This window comes from Lepidochelys kempii, chromosome 16 (assembly GCF_965140265.1).
Source record: "Lepidochelys kempii isolate rLepKem1 chromosome 16, rLepKem1.hap2, whole genome shotgun sequence".
Taxonomy (NCBI): domain Eukaryota; kingdom Metazoa; phylum Chordata; order Testudines; family Cheloniidae; genus Lepidochelys; species Lepidochelys kempii.
In genome coordinates this window covers 11281796-11304652 of record NC_133271.1, presented here as the reverse complement: position 1 = coordinate 11304652, position 22857 = coordinate 11281796, and the positions used below count along the sequence as shown (strand labels likewise).

Sequence of the window (22857 nt, the reverse complement as noted above, 5' to 3'; positions counted from 1 at the left end):
CCGGGCTGCGGGGCGGGCGCCATGGCGGAGCCGCGGGCCCGGCGGCGCGGGGGGCAGGGCCCGGCCGGGCGGGCGGGCGGCGTCACCCGGTAACCAGCCCGCGGGCCGGGGCCGGGGCCGGGGCGCGGCATGGCCGGGCGCGGGGCCCGCTGTCGCCGGGGCGCCGGCTCCTGCTAGCCCGGGGCGGAGGCGACCATGGGCGGCGGCCGGGCGCCAGGGACCCCCCTGGGCCTGCTGGCGGCCCTGCTGTGGGCGCCCCTCGCCGCGGGGGCGGCGGCCCTGGGGGCGGCGGAGAGGAGCCAGCTCAGGTGAGAGCAGCCCCGGGGCGGTCTCTCTCCCCCCCCCCCGGGATTCAGGGCCGCCCCAGCCAGGACCCGGGAATCCCCCTCCCGGGGGGCAGGCAGCGCCCCCACCCCCTGCCCGGGGCTCGCTGCGGGGCTGGTCCGGTTGGGTTCGTTTAGCCCCGGCTGCTGTAACTGGTGGGGTTTGGGGGCAGGTGTGAAAAGCTCCCACCCAGGGGGGCTCCCCGGTGCCGGTAGCTGCGCGAAGCAGCTTGTCTCTCCTCTGCCCTCCCGCCCCAAATAACACGAAAGCTGGATCCCACCCCCCCTCCTGTCGGCAAACGTCCAGCCACACAAGTGCTGGTGGGGGAAGTTTGGTTTCCTCCACCCACGGGTGAAAATTGTGTCAGGACGCAGGGGATAGGCGGGAGGTCCAGGTGGTTATCGTACAAGTTTCCCGCTGAAGAAGGATGACTTAAGCTCATGGTAGCGCAGGGAGGTGCCAGTCAAGGATGGGGGTTCTGGTGTGCAAGGCGCTGTGTAGGTCCGTAATGAGAGACAGCCCCCGACACAAAGGGCGTAGAGTCGCAATCGATTCGCACCAGTGCGTGCGCTCTAGGAACGCTTGACCTAACTTGAAAATACATCCTTAATGAGCCTGAGTGGAGCAGAGCCATTTCCTATAACCCAGCACCAGGAAGACAAACAACTTAAAAACTCTAATCCCCTCCCTGCTCCCAGCAGCACCCCCCCCACCCCCAATTGTCTAGGAGTAAGGAATGAGCTTTGTAGGGTGCCGTTGGTAAAAATGAAGACATGTCCATGTGAACCAAAAGATCTCTCTAGGGTACGCTGGAACATCTTGTGCGCTGAACGCATTGTCTGCCCAGTTTAGATTCCCCTATGGAGAGTGGGCACCTTCTCGGCTCAGTACACAATTTACCGTAATGACGATGGTTGAAAAGAAAGGGGACCAGTAATTGAGCACTGACTTAATAAAATGCTCTAGATACAGGCCAGCGATTGAGGCTGGATTGTTGTCGTTTCATCTGCTTTGAAACGGAAGTCACAGAATTCTTGATCAATGGGACTGCCCAATGGCAGTGGTCAGCAGTTCTGTGCTAGCCGAGCTTCCCTTTGTCTCTCTGCTGTTGCCTTTCCAGGGACCAGGTCGTGGAGATGTTTGACCACGCGTACGGCAGCTACATGGTAACTAGTAGTTTTATATCGTTCTTGCTCACATGTCTCTGGACAAAACTCTGAGTCTAAGGTCCTGTCTATTCTTCTAACACTACTTACCCAGAAGCTTTCCCTCCCTCCAGCGTGTCCGGTAGCTTGGGGTGGTCTACAACTGCAGAAAAAAAATACAAGAGTCTCGCAGTATGACCAAAAATACCCTTTTTAAAACAGAAACATGGGGGAAGCAGCCCAGGTGCAGCAGCCACTCACACCCCAACTCCCCTGAATTTACTCTCCTCTTGGGGCTAGGCTATGGCCAAGCTAGGGAGTGATGCTGAGCTGCCCCAACCCCGGGGTAGAGTTGGGAGGGGCTGTGTCTCTATTAGGATGGTATGGAGGAGTTTGGGGGGCAAAGACCTTTCCCTCCTCTTTTGGAGTGGTGTATGCATGGCAGGAAGGACCAGACCCTGTCTTCCATTCCCTGGGCTCTTGTATGGGTATAAAGGAGGCTGGAAAGCTGCTTGTATCCGCCAAGCGCCATACCATGGCCACACACTATCTGGTCTTTTCTGTTTCCATTCTAACCTTCAGAGGGTCACAGTTGGCAAAAAGAGAGCTGCCTTCTTTATGAGAAATTCCCTACCCCCCCTTCCGTTCTTTCAATGAACGCTAAGGGTATGCCTACGTTACAAGCGTTGCATCTGCAGCGCTGTAGTATAGACACTTGCTACACCAGTGGCAGGGTTTCTCTTGTCACGGTCGTAAATCCAGCCCCCCAAGAGGCAGAAGCTAGGTTGATAGAAGAATTCTTCCATCGACCAACCTAACAGTGTCTATGTTGTGGCTTAGGTTAGCTTAACTACGTCTCTCAGGGTGTGACTTATCACACCCCTGAGTGGCATAACTAGGTCAACCTATGTTTTAGGTGTAGACCAGGTCTAAAGCTCCACCAAAGAAATTCCTACATGGACAACTTTCAGGTGCTGGCTGGAATCCACCCAACCCTAGGAAACTTGCAAATGGAGCAGGGAAACCTTCCTCATCTTAATCCCTTGTGCTTAGAGTAGGGATAGCAGATAGTAGGCGGCTGTCCATGAGAACAAAGGGTAACTCTTGCTCACATAGTGAGCTTCTGTGGCTGGCGAGGCTAGGCTAATTTTGTCCAGAATTCCGAATGTCCCCTCACCTAAATGTCTTAGAATTTAAGGTAACTGTCTTGACTGTGAGAATTGCTTGGAGATATATATATATATATATATATATATATTACATTTTCTTATGGAGATTGCATAGTGTAGCAGTCAGCATGAATTAGGTGATCTGCATGCTATTCCTAGCTCTGCCACTGATGAGCTAGCTGTGTGTCACTCCGCATTCTGTAAAATGGGGCTAATCATAACTAAAGACCTAAATACTGAAATCCTCACCCCTGGTTTTCATTCGCTCCTAACTTAGGCAAAATCCGACTGCTGTTGAAAGTTTTGTCTGAGTAGGAGCTCCAGGATTTCAGTGAACGTTTGCAAAGCCCTCGACAGCCTCTGCTAGGTGCTTTATATTGGCAAAGTATTAGCCCTCCTCTAATGTAGGATCTGGATGAGTGCCGCACAGATCTAAGCAGCTGTTTGCATTGCTTCCCGTGTCCTGGATAGAGGTTGATAAGGCATGTGCATAACTGTAGAGCAAGGAACAAGCAGCCTAATACAAGAGGCATTTCTTCTGCAGCGGGAATGGCAAAGGGCCTAGTTTACTTCAAAAGCGGCCCACTTTACAGTCTTTAGAGACTTTCCAAGTCAACAGTTAGCGACTGAGCACTTGTGGTATTTCCCCTTGTACAGAAACACGCGTATCCTGCAGATGAACTAATGCCTTTGAGTTGTCGGGGCCGAGTGCGCGGGATGGAGCCGAGTCGTGGGGATGTTGACGACGCCCTTGGCAAGTGAGTGTGCAAGATGGGTTCTTCCTCCTCTCACACTACAGCCTGCGGAGCACCTGTTGGCTGCAAGTGTCCTCTGATTCCTTTGTGGCTTTTCTGGTTATATGTATTACAAAGTAGCCTAGTGGTTAGGACAGCAGACTGGGAATCTGGGCTTCTATTCCCAGCTCAGACACTTGGGCTTGCTGTGATGTGTCACCAAGAGCTGATCACGTCACAGCACTGCCTCAGTTTCCCTACATGTAAAATGATGGTGATATTTACTCCATGTCGTGGGAGCTTTGAGGCTGAATTCATTAGTGTTTGAGAAATACTTTCAGATCTTCTGCTGGAAGGATCCTTAAGAGAGGAAGTGGAGGTGCTATTTGTAATGTCAGTCTCCACCATTAAAGTGCATTGTTTCTCCCCCTCATGACCAAGGAGGGACAGAATGAAACTGGTCAGGAAACAGTTTTTGTTCTTGCAGAAAATTCTGAGGAATTTTTTTCTGCACAATATTGTTTATCAAAAAAAAACAATAACAAAAATACACATTTTCAGCAATCAAAAATGTTTCAGGTTTGGCTGACACTTTTGGTTTTTCAGTGAAAACCTGAAAAAAGTTGTTGCAAATGGATACTTACTGCAGAGATTTGTGTTTTGGGTGGGGGAAAAAACCAAAAACCCCCCACATCATTTCAATCAAAAGGGAAAAAAATAAAAGTTGAATAAAAATGTTGACCTACTCTAGCTAGAATATCATGGGTCAGATTTTCAGGAGACTCTCTAGATGAATATTTATACATCTAATTTGCAAGTGCAAAGATTGCTTTTGCCCTTGCAAGTGGCATGCACAGATGGTTGTGTCCATTTGTGTGCACAGTTACAATAATTGCGTGAATAATGGCACAAATTGTACAAGTGCATTTTTTTGCAAGTGTCAAGGTCAGAAAATCTGCCCCTTGTTAATGTGTTTTCAGCTAACTGGTCCAATTCACTTTCTAAGACCTAATTTTCATCAGAATTTAAAATGTGTTTTTTTTGTTTTTGTTTTTCATTTAAATCTGTAGGTTTTCCCTCACTCTAATTGACACTTTGGATACGCTTGTGGTAAGTCAGCAATCTGCTTCTCAGACCAGTTTATTGGGGATTTGGCAGGTTTAGATCTGTTGAGCTGGATTTCAGTGGTGTCTGCATTTACAGGCATTGGTATCTGTCAACAGCAAGATTGAGTTCCTGGCACAGAGGGGTTTCCATTTCATTCTTGTGTATTGGACTGTACGTTTCCCTCTGCTGTTTTTGCTTCTTTTCAAGCTAAGAATTGACCTTAAAGCTGTAGGGCTTCTCTCACATTCTTGATGGGCAAGCTTGGGGTCAAAGTGCAATTAAAATATACCTAGGATCAGGAGTTTCTTGGGGCATCTTCAGTGGTGGTTAGAGTGGGGAGACTTGTTTTCAATAGGACACAGGAGGAAGTATTGTCTAGTGGCTGGAGCATTGTCAAGTGTTAGTGCACAAAACAGATTTGGCCCAGGGAGTTCATGCAGACTTTTGATTTTTCTCTCTATCCCAGTCCACACGACCTCCCTCCACCACCCCAGACATAGCTCATCTGAGTGCTAAACAAACCCAGCCATTGCAGGTGAATCACTGCTGAACCCACTCCCAAGCTTTGCTTGGGTTTCTTCTCAGACCAGGTCTTGGCTTACGCTTGCCGAAAGGCTGTGGAACTCTGGAGCCAAACCTGCCCCAAATTTCGGGATTGTAATGAAAGCCAGAACCACTGGATCAGCAAACCCTCATGCAGGTCTGTTCAGAACTCCTGGGTTCTCTTACCAGTTTTGCTACTGACTGTCTAACCTTGGACAAGTCACTTGACCCTAGCTTCCACCACTGCACAATGGGGATAAACAGTAGTGTTGTGTTGTGTACAGGGTTTAGTGTTTGTGCTTTATGTATTCCGTGGAGATAAAAGCAGACAGTATGTGTTTGAAAGCAATGCAGTTAAAGCCAGGAAAGCTCACATTTTAGCATGATTGCTTCTTGCTTACAAAAGAGAATATAATCAAAATGAAAAATGACCTTCCTGGACATACTCTTTGTTATGCTCTTTGGAACAAGGACTGTCTCTTAATATGTCTGATGCCTTGCACGATGGGGCCCTGATCTCAGCTGAGACTTCTAGGTGCTACAGCCTAGATTCCCTGATTTTCCCCTCCCCCTGTTCGTCTCCATAATTTATTAGTGTCTCGTATCCTCCTCTTTTCCTTCTCTGTTAATGCATCTTACTCTTTGCATTCTTCCCCCTAGTGATGAACAGAAAAATTAATGCTCGTTCATTCAAAACATGTTCCCATCTTCAGTTAATTTTCTTTCCCAGAGCCCCTTTCTGCGGCCTAGATTCTATGTTGATTGATGCAGTAGAGATCAATTCAGGGCATGCTTTCCTTTCTCTGCTTCTGTCTATCTTCAGCTTCTTTTTCCCTTCATTATATCCTGTGTATTTCCTTATCCTGTCGTCTATTCCACGATCCTGGCTTTATTTAGCTACCTTAATCTATTCCTATTTGTGTGTGTGTGTTTGTATTGTGGTAGGTCCTAGTCACCTCGGTCATGGGTGAGGGCCCCATTGTGCTAGGTGCTGTACGAACACAGACCAGAAACACAGTTTCTGTCCCAAAGAGCTTGCAGTCATCCTCCCTTCTTGGCCATGCTTTTCCAGAGCCCGCAGTGTCCTTCTGGCTGTGCTGCCCCTCCCACAATGCACCCACTGGTATTGCCCGCCCCGAGCATTCGAAAATCATGAGTCAGGTCCCATGAAATCAGGGGATTTTTAAAAGCACTCTAGTATAAAGTGTGGGTTCTTATTCTTTGCGTTCTGGGTTTTAAACCTGTAGTGTGCACTCAAGCCACGGGTTGAAGCTGTTCTCTCTGACGGCTGGGAACTCTCTTCTCTAAAAGACGCTGAGATTCTGATATAATCACTTGAATTTGGGATCGGAGGCTTTTTTAAAAAAAACAAAACAAAATAACAAATGGCAAATATTGGGAGACTCACAGTGAAATCATGAGTTGGCAGCCCAGGGACCCCTCGTATGCTTGTTTAGTCCCTGCTCCTGCTCCTGTTGGCAATGTGGACCTGAGGTGCCCACATTGAGATAGTGAGCCAAGAAGCAAATCTGAGGGGGAGGATGGCCTAGTAGTTAGGGTGCTAGCTTGGGACTTGGCAGACGTGGGTTCAATTCTCTGCTCCTCCACAGACTGCCTGTGTGAGCATGGACAAGCCTTTCTGTGTCTCATTTCCCCAAACAGCACTGCCCTGCCTCCCAGGGATCTGGGAGGTGGACCCTGGGGCGGGGTGGTGTACACCAAAATTACCAGGATCTGCTGGGTTATGGGAAGGTCCAGCTTTCCCTGAAACGGCGTGTCCGAGTAGGTGACGCCGAGCTGGAATGTGACCAATCAGTGAATTGCTGTTGTGACTCATTTATTTAGTACCCAGCAGTGTGCTAGGGGCTGTACACACCTCACAAGGGCAGTGGAGAGGGTCCCATGTCACTGACCCGAATCTCTTCTCTCCCATGGCTCTTGCTGCCAGGTCCTTAACAAGCTGGATGAGTTTGAGGACGCTGTGCGGAAGGTGGTCCTGGACGTGCGGCTGGACAACGACGTGGTGGTCTCTGTCTTTGAAACCAACATTCGTGTGCTGGGGTGAGCCCCAGGCGGGGGCAGGAGCCCTGGGCGCTGGCAGGCAGGGCCCCTTTTGTGCAGTCCTTTAGAGCACTGAGCCAGTGTCTTGCACTCCCAAGGCTGTGCACCCCCCCCACCCCACTCATCTGTCCCCTTCAGCTCACTGCCCAGGCATGTGCTGCCCACCCGGTGAGCCTGGGCTCTGTTGGATGCACTGCAGCGCGGCTCTTTGGTGCAGTGGATCTGGGTGGTGTGTGAGGGTGCAGAAGTGGCTCTGGAGAAGAGGGGGAAAGCTGCTTGCTGTGTGAACACTGGATTCAATGGGGGTGGAGAGTGGGGACAGCACCCCCTGGGCCTTGCGTGGCGGGTGCAGAGGGGCCCAGCTGGTCTAGCGTCTCCTCATCCCAGCAGAGGAAAGTGAGCGCCAAGCTCCTGAAATGGGCCATCTGGGATCTCAACTTGCAGAGTCCCTCTGAGCAGCCTGACCCCGCTCTGCATTGTCCCCTCCTCCCCCTCTGTCCTGCAGGGGCCTGCTGGGGGGTCACATCATGGCCGACATGTTGAAGGCACAAGGTGAGCGGCTGCAGTGGTACAAGGACGAGCTCCTGCACCTGGCCCGGGATTTAGGGTATCGTCTCTTGCCTGCTTTCAACACCACCAGCGGGCTGCCGTACCCCAGGGTAAGGGAATGGCAGATCTGAGCCGGGACGAGGGGAAGCTTTGTGTGAACTGGCGTGGGCAGACACAACAGAGCATCAATAAGGTCTGCGGGGTCAGGAGCCACATGTGGGTCCCAGCGGGCTGTGTGCTTCCCCAGAGCCTCCCGCTGAGTGCTACCCACCTTGACAAGCCATTTCTCTGACTCAGACGCCCAGGAGGGCGGTGTGGGCAGGGGTGGGGCTGACCCTTCTTGGCATAATAGCCCCATAATCCCAGCACATCTGAGTGACTGAAGGGGGTTCAAAGCTCTCTCTTAAGGTGGCTCTGCATTGCCCTGGCTGTTGCTTCACATCTGAGGCACCCAAGTTCCTTGCAGCTATAGGGACCACTGCGTCCTGCTGCAGGAGGTAGAACAGATTCCATGCAGCTTATGGGGGGGAGAGGGGCACTTCCAGATGGCTGTTTATAATCCTTCCTGCCCTGTGTGGGTGATAAAGGTTTCCTGATCTCCTTGACAATAAGGCATGTGTGGCCCAAGTTCTTGGCCAGAATACCCCTTTCCTTGCTGTGATGCAATGTGCTGCATGCCAGCTGATTCCTACCCTCCACCCCAGAGGTGGCTGCATTTTGGCAGATGCTTTGTAAAGCATTGCAGGACAGAGTGCTGCACCGAAGTAGAATAACCTCATTGCTGCATGTGACAAGTATGAGGGAAAACACCCAGTGAAACTGAGGCAGCGTCTGTCCATCCAGGTGAACCTAAAGTATGGGGTCCTGAGTCCGAACTCCCGGACAGGCACCGAGCTGGACACCTGCACGGCCTGCGCGGGCACCATGATTTTGGAGTTTGCTGCCCTCAGTCGCCTGACACAAGAGACTGTTTTCGAAGTAAGTGGTTTGGAAGCTCGAGGGAAAAGCACACGGCTGTGACTCGTTCCTGCCTGAGGAGATCCTCTGTGCAGACCTGGTGGAGTCCCTTGGGTTAGCTAGCCCAGAATGTGGGGGGCCCTTCATTTCACAGTGCCTCTCCGTGGTCTGCACTGATTCACTTGTACTTGCACAGAGATGGGGCAAAGCCCTTCAATGCCAGGAGCCAGACACGCTCTGTCAAGCCCTCCAGCTGCTGCTTATCCGTCCCCTTGCTCTCCGCTAGCCCCTATGTCGCACGGCCACTGGGAATCCACAGGCCCCGTGCCATGTGCATTCAGCCTAATGGAGACCTCATGCTGCCCATCCACTCACATGTCGGCAGAATCCCAGCTCCATCCTCATCTACAGGCTAAATGGGGGTGGAGGGTGGGCAAGTGAGCAGTCCCGCATAACCCTGACCTAGGTGACCACATAACAAGTGTGAAAAATTGGGAGCTGGGGGAAGTCGTAATTGGTAGCCTATATAAAACAAAGCCCCCAATATTGGGATGGTTCCGATAATATCAGGACATCTGCTCACCCTCCCGCTGCCCTGCTGGAATCTGAGGGATGGCTGTAAATGGAGTCCCTTGCCTGGCGCTGGTTGGTACTGCGGGCAGCTGGGAGATGTAAAACATCCAGGCAGGCAGCCCAGCATAGAGTTGGTCTGTGCTGTGCTCCCCCCATCAGTGAGCGCTCTACATGCCACCCCAGAGCACTGTGCAGGATTTAGCGAAATGGACGTTGCTTTGGCTAAGCAGTAGGAACAAACCGGGGCGGGGTGGGAGGAGGGGAACAATCTGGGCGTGAAGGGGGAGATGATTCTATTTTATGTCTCTGCTTTTGAGTGGAACCTGAGTGCGTGGAATACAGGGCTGGATTTATCCCCATGGGCTTGAGAAGTGTTATCACCCCCATTTTACAGGTGGGGAAACTGAGGCAAAGCCAGAAGTGTCAAAGCTTACAGTTAATGGCAGAGCCCAAAGCTCCTGAGCCCTATTGTAGGGCCTGGTCCCCAATGCTGTCCCCTCGCTCTGTAGGGTGGGTCTTTTTAATAAGTGTAAGGAATGGCATAGGAACAACTCCTGCATGTTCCTGGGTAGAGGGGAGGGTGAAAGACTGTGTTGTGTACGTTCATTCCTCTCTCTGTTCTCAGGACACTGCTCGGAGAGCGCTGGATGTTCTCTGGGAGAAGCGCCAGAAAGGGAACGACCTGGTGGGGACGGTCATCAATATTCATAATGGGGACTGGGTCCGGAGGGGTAAGTGACTCCAAGGCTCGGAGCTGGGGGCCTGAAGGGACACCCAGTGTCACGCGGCTGCCTCGGGGCAGAGATGTGTCGGCTGGTACCGCAGTCTCCTGTGCACTTTGGTGCAGTGGCAGGGCTTGAGTTGTGCCAGAGTGCTTTGGAATGGCCTTCCACCACCTTTTTGTGGATGGTGGGGAACCAGAATAACCCGCTGGCAGTCCCAGAGCCAGTGCCCCCCTGCCAGCCTGCAGCTCCCTGCTGAGGCACTGTCCCAGCTGGCCCTGGGCAGAGCTGAGTTTGGGAGCGTGCCGAAGGTGGGTGCCACTCGCCCTGCGCCGCCCTGGAAAGGGGAAGAATGCTCCTCCTCTTCTTCGACGTCAGTGCCGGGACGTAGCCGGCGATCGGCCTTGCTGACGGTTTGGCCAGCGCTGGTGGGGAGATGTGAGGTTGTCAGTACGGCGTAGACCCCCAAGGGGCGGTGCTAAGACACACGGGGCAAAGGAGGCTGCAACGTTCTTCTCTTCTTGGATGCCTCTTCTGGGTAAGGCTCCCATGCTTCCCTGCCTGTGATTTTTCCCTAGACAGCGGCGTCGGAGCCGGGATAGACTCTTACTACGAATACCTAATGAAGGCGTATATCCTCCTGGGGGACGACACCTACCTGGAGAGGTTCAACGCTGTGAGTACACAGGGTAGTGGTCTCTCCTTTCCGTTCCCCTCTGGAGGAACGGGGTAGATAGCCCATTGCTCCCCTAACCCCTCTTCCATCTGAGAATCCATTTTGAAGGTGCAAGGCCAGCTTGACCTGCCAATGAAAGACCCTCTGCTGCGCAGTCTGTCTGCATCCGTTTCCTTTCACAGGAGCGACTGCTGATGGCTTCTGCTTAGCAGCCAGTGGCAGCATGCCAGGCATGCAGCAGGTGGTCAGGAGCTGGCAGGCCACTCCGGCACCTCCTCGCTCATCTGCGCTCGGGTAGGAACTTGTGGCCAGCGCTGGGGGGAGGTGCATCGCTCTGCTGCCACAAACACGTTGCTGCTTTCTTTCCAGCAAGTGCCAGGGAGCCCCCGTTTCATTGACAGGATGCAGAGCTCAGTGTCCTTTATGAGAGAGGTGATGGGGAGACTTGTGCAGCATTCGGAGCCTCTCCTCAGTTAGTGTAGGTGATGCCAGCAAATGCTCTTCCGCTTGCTCATAAGGACTTGGTGGCAGAAATGATCAGTGCTTGGCTGTTGGCCACTAGGCGAATGTTTCTTCAGACTGAGCTGGAACCAGCCCTGCTCGATGGTTTGAGTTGTGTGAGCGTGGACAAGACATGCCCACAGTGTCCTGTGACTGACCTATTTAGGCACGTTGTCAGAGATGGTCCCAGATTCCCAAGTTCTCCACAGAGGAGCCTTCCTATTGAATTGTAAGATCTTTCTAAGCCCTCCCTACTCTGCTGCCCTCTGCCGTCTTACTGGGTTACAGAGAGCTCTTCCCTGCTGGTTGGATAACAGAGTTTGTGTCCATCTCTTTCTAGCATTACGTGGCCATAATGAAATACATCAGCCAGCCTCCCCTCCTGCTCAACGTCCATATGCACAATCCCACAGTCAGTATCCGGAGCTGGATGGACTCCCTCTTGGCCTTCTTCCCTGGCCTCCAGGTACAGCAGCAGCCTTGGGCGGAAGGGGATCGGCAGTGCCGTGTGGCGTGGGGCTCTGACAAATAAACACCAGCTGTTGGTTTGAATGGGGCTGTGCTCAGGTGCAGGACTGTGAAAGGTGCGTTGATGTAAAAAGAGCGCTAGGCAGGGTCCTTTAGTGGGGTAGGTGCCTTCACCCAATTGGACTGCCTGAAATTAACCGATGGTTCTGCTTTTCAGCGCTTGTACGGCCTTTAAAGGGTTTTTGTCTGCCCCCAGGTGCTGAGGGGGGATTTGAAGCCTGCCATTGAGACGCACGAGATGCTGTACCAGGTCACCAAGCAACACAAATTCCTCCCAGAGGTGAGTGAACGAGCTGCTTCCCCTTGTCACTGCACTGCTATCTTGTTGGGCACAGTCTCTGGGCGCGGCCCCCCAGCAGCTGTGATGGAGGGAAAAATCCCTCCCTCCTTCAGCCTCCCATGTTCTCACCCTGTGTACCAGGCACAGTATCCTCTCTGCTGCTGAGTGACCCCATCACTGCAACACCGAGCAGAGGGTGCCGGGGTGGGATTATGACCGCTCCAGCTCACTTCATCAGATGCATGCTGTGGAAACTGCAGCAGACTTTATATATACACAGAGAATATGAAAAAATACCTCCTCCCACCCCATTGTCCAGCTGGTAATAGCTTATCTAAAGTGATCATCAGGTGGGCCATTTCCAGCACAAATCCAGGTTTTCTCACCCTCCACCCCCGCACACAAATTCACTCTCCTGCTGGTGATAGCCCATCCAAAGTGACAACTCCATACACAATGTGCATGATAATAAAGTTGGGCCATTTCCTGAAAACTCTCGCTGACTCCAGTGGATTTGCATCGGGCCCCCAGTTGGCAGCGTCTGAACATGCATTGTTCATGCACTAAAGGGTCTTGCTTTCAAGCGGGAGTATTAGGGAACTCTTTGTGCGTGGGAGTAGGGTCCACATGGCCATTTAGTGCCCGGTAAGCTAGTGTGCTGTAGACTTACGTAGTGGCTTGCCACGCACTAAGTCTCCATGTTGACAAGCCCTCAGTGTCTCTGTTGTGAAAATGGCAGCTTGTATCTTAGTCTGCTCTCTCCCTTCGTTAAAGGCGTTCACGTCCGACTTTGCCGTGTACTGGGCCCAGCATCCTCTGCGGCCAGAGTTTGCCGAGAGTACTTACTTCCTGTACAAGGTTAGTCCCGTCCCGTCGTTTGGCTGAAAACACCAACAAGCTGAAAGTGGATGTGTTTAACTCCTCCAAAGAAGCAGCAAAGGAGTATCAGGCCGGAGGCTGCCATCACTCCCAGAGCAAGCTGTAGCTGGAGGAGAGAAGAGCATGCGGTGGCAGCTCCTGGCTGATTGGTGACTTGCTCTTATTCCAGGCTGACTTTTGAAGTTATTGTTCTAAAGCGGCTGGGGTGTGAGAGTTGGTCAGATCCCTTAGCTGGCTGAGTGTTCTTCACAGGGAGTGGAGATTTGGATCTCTTCACTCCCTTCCCCTAAGGGATGGCAATCCAGGATTGAACCTGCGGCTAGTGACTTGTCATATCTATCTGTGAATGAGCCACCGTTTCCCTTGGACTTCACTGTGCTTGGAAGAGAGCAAGTTGGTGGCATACTGAATTGCAATTGTTTTCTCTCCAAGGCTACCCGAGACCCCTACTACCTCCAGGTGGGCAAGTCCATTGTAGAGAGCCTGAACGAGTATGCCCGGGTGGCCTGCGGCTTTGCGGCGGTGCAGGATGTACGGACGGGCCGACATGAGGACAGGTAAACCCCCTTCCTTTCTGGGCAGAGGGGAGCACTGTACGGGCATGGGGTGGGGCTAACCAGGAGTGGGATGGGCCAATGGGGAATTATGGGCATGCAGCTGGTGTCTGGTATGGGAGGTCCTGGGTCAATGGGCCATATCTTTGGGATCGGCTAATTGGAGCTGTGTGGGTGAGTGCTGTTTGGTGAGTCCCTGCACCTGCGCACCAATGACATGGGGGCTGTCTACAGGGGTTCAGATGCAGGACTGGAGCCTGATGCACTTGGGTTTCATTTCCCCCCAGATGGGATGATGGTAGTTTTTCTTGACAGTGGAAAGACATTGCAGCGAGATCAGGGTACAAATCCTGCCTGACCCCCTGGGCACATACTAGCCTGAGCTGCCACCCACGCTGCTGTTTTTTGGTGCAAGCTCTCGCATGGCTTACGCATGTATGTCTGCCCGCACTGGGAATTACACCTGCCAGCTGCTGTGTAGACACAACCTTCGGGTTAGTTGACACCAGAAGCGCTGAACCCGTACAGCTGCACTGCTGGAGTGGGTCTGGTGAAGATGCTCTAAGCAGATGGGGGAAAGCTCTTCTGCCGGCATAATGCTGTCTACACTGAGCTCTGTCGCTCAGGAGTGTGGAGTACTCACGCCCCTGAGCGACATACGTTATACTGAAGTAAGTTAGAATGCTACCAATAAACCCCATCACCAGCAATAAAGCCACCCAACACAGGACAACCTATTGGTCTCATAGCTATTGTTCTGATTGATCTCTGATGTGGTGGGAAATCGGGAGATTTCCCTCTTGTCCTGGCTAGTCAGGGAACACTTAGTTATTAATACCGACTTGAGCGGTGCGTGTGGGGATGGTGCAGTGTGTGTGAGTCCCGCTGTGCTCTCACAGTGACCATGTCACTACCCTGTGAAGGAAGTGTTTAAAGCCTTGTCCAGTGAGTACAACGCTGGAACAGAACTGCCTTGCCCTACAGCTGTGCTGAACTGAATTTGGCCAAACCAGGTTAATCTTCTGGAGTCTGTCTCAGACTTATCTGAAGATCATAACCTCCATCCTCCTCTTCATACAATTCCACGGGGCACCCTAGTTTAATGAAAGCGAAATTTCTAGAGGTGTGAGCTTATGCAGTGCTTCACTGACATAAAGATGTGGCCATTTCTCTTGAAGATTGCGCAGTCTAAATCTAATGACTGATGCACGGAAGCCAACAGAAGGGAGGGACAAGGGTAGCAAACGGGTCCGAATCTCTCTGGAGAGAAGTAGTCCTCGGTCAGTTCTGAGCCATGTTGGATTGAAAGACAATCTAGTCCCTTTATGTGTTCTCTGTCTGCAGTGGAGGTAGGAATACCATCTCCTGGGGGGGTTGCTGTATGAAGTGACAAGGTAGCATTTCCGCAGCAGCAATGTGAGTCTTGAAGGTAGAGGGAAGACCTCTGGGGTTGCTTTTCCCAGCCATCTCAAGACAGGGCAAAGCAAAGAGGATTGACATGATTCCCCAGAGATTCTTAGGGACGTGAATACATTTTTACGGGCTCTTTCAATTCTTGCTGCCTCGTTCTCAGCAGGCCCAGCCTCTCACACCTGTCTCTGTTTGTCATGCAGGATGGACTCCTTTTTCCTGGCCGAGATGTTTAAGTACCTCTACTTGCTTTTCACAGAGAAGCGAGATCTGCCTCTAGACATTGATGATTACATCTTCACCACCGAGGCCCACCTGCTGCCCCTGTCGCTCTCCACCGCCCGGTCCCCCTGCCCCAGGAACGTGACTGTACGTCAGCTGTAGGCTTCTTAAGGGTGCCGGGGCGTATTTAGCTTCACAGCAGCTTATGACTGCGTCTGTGACTTCTAGGGCACATGGCTGGTTTCAGAGGAGGCGGTCAACTTGGCTGGTAATTTTTCAAGGTTTAAAACCAGCTGTGTTGGGTCCCAGCCTGAGAGAGAGAGAATTTCCAATAGGAGTTGGGTTTCTGAATCCCTTAGGCAGCTTACTGCTGTATCTAGTTTTATTTTTAAAACGTGGTCGGTGTTGCTATGAAACATCGGGGGGGGGGGGGGGGGCTGGTGTTTGTGCAGCCAGGGCTTCCCTCCCCTGCCAATGCATGTGTGGCACCCCACAGAGGGATAATACCACTGAGCTCTTCATATCTAGTGCTCTTCCTCAGCAGATCAGTATCATTCTCCCTCTCTAAGAGGAGGAAGCTGAGGCCTGGGAATGGGAAGTGACTTGCCCAAGGTTACCTAGCAAACGAGTGGCAGGGTTGGGAATAGAACCCAGGTTTTCCTTAGTCCCAGTCTGGTGCCATAACGCTAGGCCATGCTGCCCCTCCACAGGTAACAGCCAGGAGGATCTGTACAGCTTGAGCTAAACTGCCAGAGACTCTCATCCTCTGTGAATGGGGCACTGTGGGATGCGGGGACACACGACACTCACTGACCAGTGAGTTCCACGTGCCTGAGCTCATCTGACATTGAGTTTTTAATGGATTTTCAGAACTAGAAGGGACAAGCCACGGGCCTTGATGTGGTCACTGGAGTGGCTGAGCGGCTCTGCCGGTCCCTTGCTGAGTGTTAGAGGATAAAGTCAGTGCTGGACCGTTGTTCATACAAACGCAGGGGCTGCACGAGAGGAGAGAAGAAATCGATCCCTGTCTCTTTCACTGCAGATGTTTCACAAGGGCCATGGAGAGGAGGAGATTTTTACCCGTTCTTGCCCCAGCACGCAGACTCTCTTCCCCAATAACCCAACCTTCACCCGCACCATCCGGGATGCCCACAAGCAGCTGCTGCAACCAGGAGCAGAGCGCCTGGCACTCTTCAGGTGCGTGGCAACCCCTGTGTAACTCCCATGGGCTTTTGTCGAGTCATAAATTCCAGGGCCAGAAGGGACCACTGTGATAATTTAGTCTGACCTAAGACTTCTCGCCATGAATTCCTGCTTCAAGTCCAATAGCTGCGTTTGAACTAGAGCAGGTCTTTTAGAAAAAACTGATCTTGGTTTTAAAAATTGCCAGTGATGGAGAATCCACCACACCCCTTGGTAATGGGGTCTGTTCGCTAATCCCACTCACCCTTAAAAATTGACACCCTATTTCCAGCTTGAATTTGTCTAGCTTTAACTTCCAGATGTTGGATCTTGTTAGATCTTTGTCTGCTGGACCCTGGGCTTGCATGGTTCTGGGACGGGTTGTGTTGCTGTCACCTTGACTCTGATGGCTGGTCCTGGTCTCCCTCAGGGGGATTGAGTTCCCGCTCCGTGATACCAGGATGGAGCCCTTGGAGATCTTGAAGAGAATGGGACTGACCCTGCTCCCTCTGGGCGACCGGAGCGTGCAGCTGACTGGCATCCGACACCAGGTGAGCGCCCAGTGTGCCGTGTGTGGCAGACGTGCTCTGCCTGCTGCTGGTCACTTTGGAAGGCCAGTGTGAGAATTCCTGGCATGATTCCTCCCAGCTCCAGTTGCCTGTGTAATTGCTTGCTCGTAGGGATAACTGCAGCTGAGCTGCTTCCATGACTAACCATTTCCTCTGAACTGCTAGCTGTATGTGAACAGCTGGAGGCTCTCCCTTGCTAGGGCAGTTAATGAGACCCTGCCCCAAGATCACCTCCAACAGCTGAGTCTGTCTTTCAAACAACTGCTTTAAAGGATCCTCCTGTTTCCTTGCAATGTCTAAAGCCCAAACTCTATCAAGCGGCCAAGTTTTTGCAGCTCTCTTGGTGGTCACATAAATCAGCCTTCCAAATGCTTTGTCCATCACTGCCATGTAGTGTTGTTTTCCTCCAAGGATCTCTAACAGATATGCTAATTAAACCTCTTGCTGGTCCTGGGGGATATGTGAGGAGGGTTTGCTCCATTCTGGGGGAGCTGAGCCGGAGCGGGGTCAGAATGAGCCTGTGGCACAGTCCCCTCTCTGTGCTGCGCTACAGTCCTGCCCTGGCACCCCTCCCCTGGCTCCATGCTGTAATTTGTAAGGTGGATGGAGCGCCCCCTGGTGCTGCTGAAGGCTCTAGCGTGGTTATTCTGTGAGACTAGCCTGCCAGAGCCCGTACAGTGCTGTCTTTCCCCCTCTGCAGCAAGAAGCTTCTCCCCTGGGGCTCTTCAGCCTGAAATTCATCACCGAGCTGGTCGACCCACCTGCAGGAGAGCAGCAAGGCATCTCCCCGCTGGCTGTCCAAGTTATTTCTCCCCCCTTTTTTGGGAGAATAGTACTCACCGCTGGACCAGCCCAGTTTGGAATGGACCTGACCAAACAGGAACACGGGGTGGGTGACTCTTTCACTGCTAAAAGCCGGGCCAGGTTGTGTCTTAACCATTCCTGCTTCTCCTTGTTGGGCCTTAGAGCTGCGTGACCGAAAGCCCCCTCGGCTTCCCAGCTGAGCCTGGCTTTCTGTGACCGCATGTGGGGTAGATTCGCTGAATAATTTTCCAAATTGTTTGCTTTGCGTGTTCACTATTGGTGCTATGTGATTGGTCACCAAATCACTTGGCCTTGTTTCTGCTCCTGGATTGGATGGATTTATTAAAAAAAAAATAATAATAATAATAAAAATCAGGTGAATAAAAATTCTGCCCAGAAGTTTGATCTATTTTTAAATGAAGCAACATTCCTGCTCCAAGGAGTGAAGCCTGCAGGCAGAGATTGGGGATCGTCCTGGGCAGCTGTAATTGCTCTTTAGGTCCATGTTAATAGCCCACAGGGTCTGCAACATGGGCTCGTCTCTGTGAACTTGTGCTGAGGAGAAGCCAAGGCCCACAACCCAATGCATGATGCAAATGGTTTTGGGAACTGGCAGGATGGTATGGGGGAGGGGGGTTTGCACAGAGAGAGAAGCTAGCCTAGGGGTCTTGTCTATGCCGTACAAGGTGTATACACCCCTTACTTCAGCTGTTCGCTGCCTCTACAGTGGTAAATGCACCCTCTGTCTTATATGAAAGGGATGAAGTAGAGATCCTACACAGCAAGCTGACTGGTGCATCTCACACCACTCCTGAGCCGCAGTATCCCTAGGAAATTGGAACAACCTCACTGGTACAGAAATAGCCCATTGTTATAGATTATTTGTATTGCCTGTGAGCCCTGGTTACAGCCCTCACTGTGCTTGGTGCGCTACAAACACTGAGCCCGAAGGACTGGCCTGGCTGTAAGAGCTTATCTGTGTGTGTGTCACTGCAGGTGAAAGGAAGCTTAGTGCTGAGTGAACCTTACCAGGCCTGTGCAGCGATCACCAACCGGGAGGCAGTGCAAGGGAAAGTGGCTCTGGCCCAGAGAGGCGAATGCATGTTTGCTGCCAAAGCCAGGAACTTGCAGAAAGCAGGAGCTTCGGGGGTGATTTTCATTGGTGAGTCTCGAGCACTGTTATTACCCCGTCTTTGGGTCTTCTCAAGTGCATACAGCACTAGTGCAGGAGTTGGAGGGGGCTGGGAGACATTGGGTATTCTGATGCGGTCATGGAGATGGCTGGGAGCAAAAGCTCTTCTCTAGGGGGCAAAAGCTTGTCCTTGGGGCTGGGAACAGGGGCTTGCACCAGAAGAGCATTGGGCACCTTTAGTGTCTGTTTATTGCAAAACCCTTGCCTGCTCGATGGAGGTTAGAGGGGAAAAGCTCACCGAGGTACCATGTGTACCTGTCCTTTGATGTAAAGAAAAATACTGCAGGCTTGTGCCTACTGCTTGTGGCTTATGGGGGCAGGAATTGCAGTTACCTTTAGCATCTGAGCCCTGCTCCCCCCTGGTCAGTACAAGTAAGAACAAGTGACCTCCAAGTGTCCTACCAGCCTAAAATTGTGGGTCAGACCAAATCTGCCCCATAAGCAGCCAGCACTTCAGTACAATGCATGGAGTGTGACAGTATGTTGAAGTAGGAGAATGCTCCCAGCTCTGACCCTGAAATGGGCTCTCTTATTCCCTTTCTGTAGACAATGCTGAAGGCAGCTGCAGTGAGAAGATGGTTCTGTTCCAGATGGTGGGAGATGGAAGCACTAGTGACATAGTCATCCCCCTTGTCTTCCTCTTCCAGAAGGAGGGGCAAGTCCTTTTAGATGCACTGGCCCAACATTGTAATGTGGATGTGCTTCTGGCCACTAAACCCATGTTCCTAGGTGAAGGTAAGAGAAACCAACCCGTAGTGGGAGTTGAGAAATGGAAGAGGAGATTGAATTAAGAGCAAAAGTACTTTGGAGCCAACTGATTCCCCAGTTACTGCAGCCAGGGACAGTTTGCTGGATTATTGATTTGGGCTCTTCCTCAATTCGGGGGAGAGGGTTTTGTTAATTAGCAGTATTATAATAGACGTGATCTTGGTAAGTCCAAGATAGAATGTCTGGAAGTAGAACTGAACCAAATTCATGGGGGGAAATAATGTAAACTTTACCGGTGAGGGCAGGTCACCTTTAGAACAAGGGTTATAGTGGATTTTTTTTCAGTCAAGATTAAATGTCTTTCTGAAAGAGAGAGTCTAGTGCAGTGATTTTCAACCTTTGTTGATGGCCTGCGGCAACCAAGTAAATACGTTGATGGCAGGGAGGGTATCAGATCCTGCCTGGGGAGATGGGGGTGGTGCAGTGTAGAGTCCACCCCCACTCACCCTGCAGCGGGCATTGCCATGCTCTGCACAGGGTCACAGCGCTGGTCATATTTGGCCCAGCCACCCCTCTACCATGATAATGGGGGAGGGGCTGGCTGGGACAGATTTGCACCACTGGTGTTGTGACCTGGTGCCTGGAGGTGCAATGCCACTCACTCACATTTAGCTGAACCTGCCCTGAGCGTCTGGAGCTGTACAGGACCCTTCGAAGCTATTAGCCTTGACCCAAGAATCAGATTATGCAGGTGGGCGGACTAGAGGATGATCACCCTGGTCCCCTCTGTCCTTCAAGGAGCTGTACGTGTTTGGAAAGGGGTTCACACCAGGGCTGGTACTGGAATGAGAGCCACCCTGAACAGCTCCTGTCTGTCCTTTGAAAATCTTCACCCTTTTAACTGTTCTAAATTTCTAGAAAAAACAGCCCGGCCCTTTTCTGCAAGTCAGTTGCATGAGGCAGCCACTGAGCCCCACACCAGGACGGTGACAAGTGCTCCAGACCAAGCATGAGTTGAGGTTTCTTCGCCTGCTATCCAGGAGGCGAGTGGCCAGCCAGCAGCTAGATGTCCTGACCCCTCCTGTGGAAGCTGCTCCAACAGCATGGAAAAAGCAGAAGTGTTGCACTCCTATTGTTTACTGCAGAACACGAGTCACAGTTTGCAGGCTGGAAACCCAGTTGCCAAAAACCTCAGGAACTTTCATGTTTGTAATTTGGAGGAAGGGAAAGGTGGCATTTAGCTGCTAGCCAGAGTGCGAATGAGTCATGACAGTAGCATCTCTATATTATTTAATGCTTGTGCCAAACTTGTTAGTGATGCTAAGGGCCAATGTGAAATAGAAAGCTGTTGCCCACTGTTGGTTTGTTAATGTGCAAGTGAAAGAGTTTCTGAGGTGAGAGCTGTAGCCCTTTCCTTGATCTTACTGCAAACAAAGAGTTTGGGATTTTGTACCAAAGAAGCTAAGACAACTTTCACTATCCGTGTCACTTTCACGGGCTATGCTCTGCTGTCTCTATGGTACTTTACAGGTAGGAAATCCTCAGCTAGAAATTCAAGTGTCAGAGGCTCACTAAACTGTAGGGATTAAATGGCCTGTGTGGCTTTTTAAAAGCCTAATTGAAATTTTACAGGCTTTTAGGACTTGAACCCAAAACTGTATGAAAGGGGGTACTTGGCCAGCTGGAAGACCTAATCATTAGGCTTGGCAAATTGTTACAACTGATCTATAGTGCCTTTCTAGCTAGCAGCTGGTACTGACTAACAGGTGGGAGGAAGAGAGTGCATCAAACTTTTGCCTGAAGGAGAAAACTGCCATTGAAGTTCTGTGGTGCCCTTTATACAAGTTTTTATCACTAAACTCTTCCCTTCGGGGAAGGGAGGCCTGAGAATTCCATTTTTGTACTGTAGTTTAAAGGCTATTTGAGAACTTTTCTACATCCTCTTATTGCAGGGCACTACTTGGTTAGGTGGTGGCTGAGAGAAGCAGTCTTCTCTCACTCTGGGCCTCTGAAATCTGCACTTTACTTTCAGTTCTTTATGGGAGTCAGACTTGGGCTCTAATTTCAGGAGCGCAAGGGAGAAGTGATGTTGTAAAGGAACTGGCCTCAGCAAATTAAACATCCCTCATGTGGGCCCTTTCAATATAATGTGTTGCCAACTGCTTTTGGTTTAGGGTTTGTGCAAAAGACAAGTCCTGCCTTACTAGGACTCTTCTATGGGACAGCCTTCTTTCTGGGAACGTGCTTGTGTTTTAAACGTACCACAAGCCCTGTGGTGACAGCTGGTAAACACATCAGTTTCCCTTTCTGGTTATTTCCACTGTTGAGTGAAGTGGGAAACTGGTGACTCCCCAGCCCCAGTGGTCAAGCACTCTTCTCTACATTTAGTTTAAAACAACATTTAGCTCAGACAGTGCCCCAGCCAGGTTACTGCTCCTCTTCCCCATTGCAAAGGAAGGGCTTGTACCGCTGCGTGAAACCAGACCACTGCGCTTTGGCATATAATGGAGTGGGAAAATGAGGGTTTTTAAGTTCTCATTGCAGAACAAGAAGCAGACCAGCAGGGTTAAGTCAAATCTTTGTATTGCATACACAGAACTGGTGCTAGTTTCATAAAATGCATCATTTTTATATAAAATGACCAGCATATGTCATGTAGAGGTCAGGCTAAAAATGCAAATTATACAAATAAGAGGAGATCAGTGAACCCTGCAGCCAGAGCACCTGGTCAATGCTGAGTTTGGTGCATCCATTGCCAGCAATGGATTTAAACAGTAAAGGACCTCACACTAGGAATCAGAATTTAACTGAGTACACAGCTTTAGCTTCCCCTTGTACCTGCCAGTGGACAGTCCTAAGCCTCAACAGCAATCCTTACGGGTGTGAAGCTGCACTCACTCCCCCAATCAGCCCACAAAAAAACACACTGGGATGATAATTCCTGCAAGCTGGCCCACACACCCAGCATCATTTTAAATGTGATCTTTCACTCTGCTTCTTAAGAGCAAAGCAAGCCTGGTGTTGGAAGAGATTGGACTCTAGGAATGTGGCTGAATTGTGTAACTGCTGCTGATCCAGATCAGCACCTCGATCCTGTCCCAAGACAGCAAATAGGGCTCTGCCTCAAGGTTGGCAGCATCTGCTAGAAAACATGCCCACGTCCGAGTGAACTGTCTGAGTCTCAGCAGCACCTCCTGATGCACCAGTTCATTGTGCAGCAGATTATGATAAGACACTTGTTGTCCGTCAGCATGTCTCCCTTAATGAAACAATATCTCTCTATCATACGGCTAGGAGCCTCCTGCTACAAACTTCATCCCTTTTCTCTACACAGTGAATTTTCTCCACTAACTACCCCTGAAAAATTGGCAGCAGTTGCTGCTTCTTGTAATGATTTAAGGAGGGCATCGTAATGTAACTGCCATTAAATATGATCCACACTTGATAGAGTTTGATGGCAGTATTTCA

General features: G+C 51.1%; 1 protein-coding gene across 2 annotated transcripts; it reads left to right on the top strand.

The window, feature by feature from the left end:
- The first annotated feature begins 6 nt into the window (after positions 1-6).
- Positions 7-22834, top strand: LOC140899301 (ER degradation-enhancing alpha-mannosidase-like protein 3). Of its 2 annotated transcripts, XM_073314572.1 has the most exons (20): positions 11-308; positions 1445-1490; positions 3296-3396; positions 4443-4482; positions 6971-7083; positions 7589-7742; positions 8476-8610; positions 9788-9893; positions 10463-10560; positions 11402-11527; positions 11786-11869; positions 12644-12727; positions 13181-13305; positions 14916-15081; positions 15977-16131; positions 16547-16667; positions 17386-17574; positions 18486-18651; positions 19228-19416; positions 20308-22834. In XM_073314572.1, the coding sequence occupies exons 1-20, from the start codon at positions 196-198 to the stop codon at positions 20400-20402; spliced, it is 2406 nt and encodes an 801-aa protein (XP_073170673.1). In that variant the 5' UTR covers positions 11-195; the 3' UTR covers positions 20403-22834. The 2 variants fall into 2 exon arrangements, 1 of the variants encoding a protein (XP_073170673.1); XR_012155268.1 differs by lacking the exons at positions 19228-19416; positions 20308-22834 and adding an exon at positions 18248-18341 and having other exon boundaries at positions 7-308; positions 18486-18570.
- Positions 22835-22857: the final 23 nt, after the last annotated feature.

Excerpts from the sequence above, each read along its gene's own strand:
- LOC140899301 (XM_073314572.1), top strand. The coding sequence starts at position 196 with ATGGGCGGCGGCCGGGCGCCAGGGACCCCCCTGGGCCTGCTGGCGGCC. Across the intron at positions 8,611-9,787 it reads CACAAGAGACTGTTTTCGAA|GACACTGCTCGGAGAGCGCT; the intron begins GTAAGTGGTTTG and ends CTCTGTTCTCAG. Across the intron at positions 13,306-14,915 it reads ACGGGCCGACATGAGGACAG|GATGGACTCCTTTTTCCTGG; the intron begins GTAAACCCCCTT and ends TTTGTCATGCAG.